This window comes from Octopus bimaculoides, chromosome 10 (genome assembly GCF_001194135.2).
Source record: "Octopus bimaculoides isolate UCB-OBI-ISO-001 chromosome 10, ASM119413v2, whole genome shotgun sequence".
In the NCBI taxonomy this organism is placed as follows: Eukaryota; Metazoa; Mollusca; class Cephalopoda; order Octopoda; family Octopodidae; genus Octopus; species Octopus bimaculoides.
Genome location: NC_068990.1, coordinates 56,926,572 through 56,932,557, shown reverse-complemented (window position 1 = coordinate 56,932,557; position 5,986 = coordinate 56,926,572). Strand labels below are relative to the sequence as shown.

The following is a 5,986-nucleotide window of genomic DNA, read 5'->3' as shown; positions in this document are numbered from 1 at the left end:
ATGTATATATATATTTACATATGTTTATATATATATATATATATATATATAAACATATGTTGAGGTAGGTCAGGTTCTGAAAGGTCAGGGAGTAGTGTCCCTGCCTTCCTGAGCTAGTTTTCCTCCACATTTCTTAAAAACTGTGGTAGAGACCTTGGTCTCATGACCACTCGTGTCTAGAAACAGGTTGGGAGTAAGAAAGGGCATGCTCCACGTAGAAAATCCAACTCCAAAAAAGCCTCATGATAGCAAAGGAGATGGGCACCAGCCAACCCAAAGGTTGGGTTGGGCTGCACTTGCCTTCTGGCCACCCCTGTTAATGGGGACAAAACCTAGATTTAAAACACTAGATGATGGATATATATATGTATATATATATAACATGTTTAAACAAAACGCAAATACAAATATAAAATAACAAAAAACAAGCAAAGTACCAGAGACATTCACGGTTAATAGTATTATGTTGATGGGCAAGGAAGGAATAAAAGTTATAGAGTAAAAGTTCTAATGTTTTAGATATAGTCTGTCTTTGATACTAATGGAAAGTTCATGAGATACAGAGACAAGGAACAGAAAGGAGCTTAATATGAAGAAAGCCAGGAAAAAACATACATGGCTTAGGTTCGTGTGCCTTCTCTCAATTTCCATCTTTTCCAAAATCTCTCACAAAATATTGACCGGCATGGAGCAATAGTACAAGATACTTGCTCAAGATGCTGGGCTGTGCAGACTGAACTTGAATTCTTGGGATTGTAAAGTAAATTTTACAACCAGACAGTCATGCCTGCATGTTTGTAAATAGTAAATTAAATTAAATTGTACAGTATATATAGTTGTGATGTCTTATTGGCATATGAATGTCATGGTGGTGTTCAATATCTTAAGATAGAGGTAATTAAAATATGTTTACAGGACATATTGTTTATGAGAGATGTGAACAAATTATAAAATTGCTCAAATAAACACTTGCACACAACTGTGCATATACCATACACACAGAGGCACACACACACACACACATACACACTCACACACACACTTATATTTGAGCATAAAAGGCTTAAAAGCAAAGTTCACATCGGTGGGACTTGAACTCAGGAACATAAAGAACCAGAAGAAATGCCACTAAGCATTTTGTCTGGCATGCTAACGATTTCACCAGCTTGCCACCTTATGATGAGGTTAGGCTAGTGTTAAAATAGAAACGGCACAAGAAATAGTATATGAGTGTCTACAAATAATCTATAAGTCTTGGAACCAAATACATTATATTCATGAGTAATTAAGGGTATATAAAATGTTACAGAAGTTATTTAACAGTGCTTTACAAAGGTTACAGAATAATAACTTGATTCAATCTATAATTATGACATATTTCTATAACATAGTTTACAAATACAATTATGGTAATGAAACGTTTTAATTGTGTTTTAAACATTGTTATTAAATACATAATTTGTTGGCAATAATTTGTGGGGAATGCTGCTAAAACTGCTTATTTACAATATCTTAAATTAGTTTATTTCCCTTGCACATTACCATATTTCCTCTTCCAACTGAATATTTGAGCCTGCATGAATATGTTTTAGGCATGTCTCCATGGATCTTAATACAGCTAGAATTACTGACCTGCATTGAAGAAATATTCAATATATTATATAATTTAGAGCCAAATTATCTCTGTGCAAACCACTAAATTATATTCATTTATTTATATGAGGTGAGTCTCCATAAAGCATTAGAATGTAGCAGCAGCACTTGAAAATATTTAATTGCTATAGGAATTTTTGTTTATAACATGAAACTCTTCCTTGATTTTAGCATTTCACATAGCAAGTATGACAGCATATTCTTAAATAACTTATGTCCATTTCTTGAGGGAATTCTAAGATACCATGTTTATCGAAGTTCGCTTTGTATGTCATCATTTCATAAACATATATCATATCTCTTTCTTCCAACTGTGGAACATTAAATGCAAATGAAGCAAATATGTTAGGGACCACATAAGGTATTTCTTTTAAATGTTGCAATCAGTTTATTGGTCTTCATTTTTCCCTTTTGCTACAGCAATCTAATTTTTCCTGAAGTATGGCTCCACAATGATGTCTCTTGTACTTCAGGTGTAATCTCGTCATATTCTTACAAAGATATTTTTGATGACCATGGTAAAAGTTCATTTGTCTTATTGGAAATGTGATATGTGCTATTAAGGAATATTCTTAATAACATGAAATATCTGAGGCATCTATGAACAACAGAAAATTGTTAACTGAACAATATTTAGTTCTCTGTATTAAAAGCTGTGATCACTGCATGTGGATGTGTGAGTGTGTGTGCGTGGGTGTGTGTGCATGTGTGTGTATGCTTTTGTGCATGTTTATGTGTGCATGGGTATATATCTGTTTCTCTCTCTCTCTTTCTGTCTGTCTATCTAAATACACACATGCATATGAGACTATCTGTTTATCTATCTCTCTTTCTTTCTCCTTCTCCCTCCTTCACTCTCTTCTTCTCTCTCTCCCTCCCCCTCTCTCTACACACACAAATACATATGTGTGTATAAACATACGTGTGTATGTTGATAAATAATTCACGATATTAATGAGATTACCAGATTATTCATGATGTTTAACATCAAAGACAATGCAGAATGGTGTTTTATAGATATTTTATGTCATTTGAAATTTATTAAAACATGTGCAAGAGATAAAAGATCCAAGGTTATAGATAGATTTAGATGAAACAAATAACTACCCCAAAGGATACGAAAACAAGCATTCCAATTTTATGTTAATAACACAGTAGAATATTTGTTGAAATGAGAATTCCTTGACATTGTTAACATGTCAAAAATAATAAGTTATTCCTTAATCACAAAACTGTTTCGCTTTTATCAGGGAAAGGCATATATAATTAATTGTATCTGTCTCAATAAATTACTGGTATTTATTATTGCCATAAGCATAGCTTTCAAGGCACGTGGCTTAGTGCCTAGGGCATTCAGCTCACAATTGTAAGGTCATTAGTTCAATTCCCAGTTGCATGTTGTGTTCTTGAGCAAGACACTTATTTCTCATTGCTCCATTCCACTCAGCTAGCAAAAATGAGTTGTACCTGTAATCCAAAGGGTCAGCCTTGTATCATTCAGTGTGTCATGTTGAATCTCCCTGAGAACTATGTTAAAGATACAGGTGGCTGCAGAGTGCTCAGCCATTTGCATGCTTATTTCATGAGTTCTGTTGGTCAAATCAACCGGAACACTTGTCATAACCAATAGGGAGCCAGACCAGGTATGGTTGTGTGGTAAGAAACCAAATGGTTTGGGGTTCAGTCCCACTGCATGGCACCTTGGGCAAGAGTCTTCTAACAAAGCTCCAGATTGACCAAAGCCTTGTGAGTGGATTTGGTAGATGCATTTTGTATACATGTATGTATGTGTGTGCTTGTGTGTGTGCATGGGTGTGTGTGTGTGTTTCTGTGTGTGTTTCTGTCTCCTTGCATTGATATCACATGATAGTTGTAAGCAAGCGTCACTGTCATACAAGTGGTGCTCTTTATTTTAAATCTTCTGAGACATGGTCACAAAATTCAGTCCAACATTCATTTCATCTGGTAGCACTTGCATGTGTGAGTTGTTTGCAAGACATCTGCATCACACAATTTACATTTAAACATAACTGCCTCATTAATAATAACCATTTTAATGGAGGTGCATGGCTTACTGGTTAGGGTGTCAGACTCATGACTATAAGATTGTGGTTTCAATTTCTGGACTGAGTGATGCAATATATTCTTGATCAAAAGACTTCATTCCACATTGCTTCACTCCACTCAGCAGGCATAAATGTAAATCCTGCAATGTGCCAGCATCCCTTCCAGGGGTAAATATAAACACCACAGAAACCAGGGAAACTGTATGACTCAGGAAAGATCTTTTTCTTACAACCCTTTCACATTACTATATTTTTTATGAAGCCACCCAATACATATTCATAACCTCCAGAATTATTACCTTCATTCATTCTTTTCATTTGTTTCTTTTCTATTTTTTTCTCATCCTTTTTTTTTTTTTGTCCAGGTGGACAACTTGCCTGTACCAATACAGCTCTTCTGGGCCAGATTTCCTGATCAAGCAATACAGCATCAATGTCTGGTTTGGGTTTTAGTCCCGTTGGTCTTTCACTGGCTGAAATATGGTCGTGGTCAAAAGTTTGGAACATAAGTAGGGAAATTAGAATGTTTATACCAAATGCCCAAAGTTATATTAATTCGCAATATATTATTACTTGGCCAAAGGTTTGGAACATAGGTCTGAACACTTTTTCTTCTAGATATTGAACCTTTGGATAAGTTATTAGGTAAGTACATCTCTATGTGTAATAAGTTCATTTGCCAAAATAGTTTGCATCCACCATGTTGAATCCCATCATTTCAATATAACCTTCTCCTTTAATTCATCTATATTCTCTGCAATTTTCACCAAATCATCTACATGCTGCAACTCCCATGGTTAAACCCCATTTTTTTCCCCTTCAAGACAGTTCCTCCATCATATCCACAAAACAATAGTAGGCCTAATATCACCCCACTGACCTTTACCTATATTTTGATATTGTTCCTGTACTTCAGCCTTATTACCTTGCACCTTTCTCATACAACAACATAACTACTCTTAGTATTCATTCTTCTAATTTTAATTCAGTCAATGTTTATGTTGCAACTTCACATGGGACCTTAATTAACAAACCCAAGAGAGAACTTTCTCTTTTTTTTTTTTTTTAGTAACTTCCTTTTGGCATCAAGAAGAGCACCTAGCCATGGAAAGACCTCATATTGAGTGTGATAAAAAAAAAAGATCACAAATGTGCTTTAAATTTTATAGTTACAACTCAGTAATTATAAGATATATTTTGTGAGCTCAACTTCGTCATAGTTATTTTATAAAAGTGCAAAGATAAAGTAAATATTTAAATTTTTATATAAATTTCTAAAATTTATATGGATTTAAAATATTCTTCTTACCAGATTTCTGTAAAGGTTTGAAATGTTTAATCTTGGTTTTCCTTTTATGATTGAGCATAATTTTGTAATTATGAAAAACAAAAACAGGAATACAATAATTTTTATGTAATGATATAATCAGACAAGTGTTCTCATCTTGGTTGTTATAGTCAACATCTTCCAGCCATTGTACCCTCTTGGAATTTCATTCACTATGCACTACCAAGAACTTTAATTCACACACACACACACACACACATGAGAGATGTTCATTAAAGATTCCTCCTGACCCACTTCCAGTTATTGCAGGAAACGGAACTTGTACAGGTTAATGAAACATATCTCTATATGTCACATCGTAAATTACAGTTTTCCACCAGCATTCGTTTGTCTTTTACGGCTGCTGAAGTGGACTAAGGTGTTATAATGGAGGCGGTTGAAAGGTCATACACCAAAAGGGACTTTTGATGAGATGAAAGAAGTTTTTGGTGACAATGCACCATCATACAACGTAGTCAAGTACTGGCATTGCCAGACATCAGTGGAAACTGCTCCTATTCCTGGACAACCATATTCCACCATTGTTGATGACACCATCCATAAGGTGGAAGCTGCCATTTTGGAGGATCACTGCCTAACTATTCAGCAACTAGCCCAAGAAGTGAAGATAAGTGTAGGGTCCGTGGAAAAAATCATTAACCATTATTTGTACATGCAGAAGTTGTTTGCACGATGGATTCCCCAGATGCTCACACTCTTTCAGAAGCAGGAATGAGTCAATTGCTCTCAGGCTCTTTTGGCAATATGCCAAGAAAACAAGGACGTTTTGGCAGACTTATCACACAGGATGAAACATGGGTCCATCATTATGATTGAAACTAAAATCCAGTTGAAGCAATGGAAGCATGATAACTCACCACTTCCAAAGAAGGCTCATGTACAACCCTTACCAAGCAAGGTGATGCTCACAGTTCTTTAG

At 35.1% G+C, this 5,986-nt stretch overlaps 1 protein-coding gene across 1 annotated transcript; it reads left to right on the top strand.

The window, feature by feature from the left end:
* The first annotated feature begins 5,479 nt into the window (after positions 1–5,479).
* Positions 5,480–5,782, top strand: LOC106879307 (uncharacterized). The gene has a single exon (XM_014928849.1). It carries the CDS (start codon positions 5,480–5,482, stop codon positions 5,780–5,782), a length of 303 nt encoding a protein of 100 aa, XP_014784335.1.
* Positions 5,783–5,986: the final 204 nt, after the last annotated feature.

Bases quoted from the DNA above. Each gene is read 5' to 3' on its own strand.
- LOC106879307 (XM_014928849.1), top strand. From the start codon at position 5,480: ATGAAAGAAGTTTTTGGTGACAATGCACCATCATACAACGTAGTCAAG.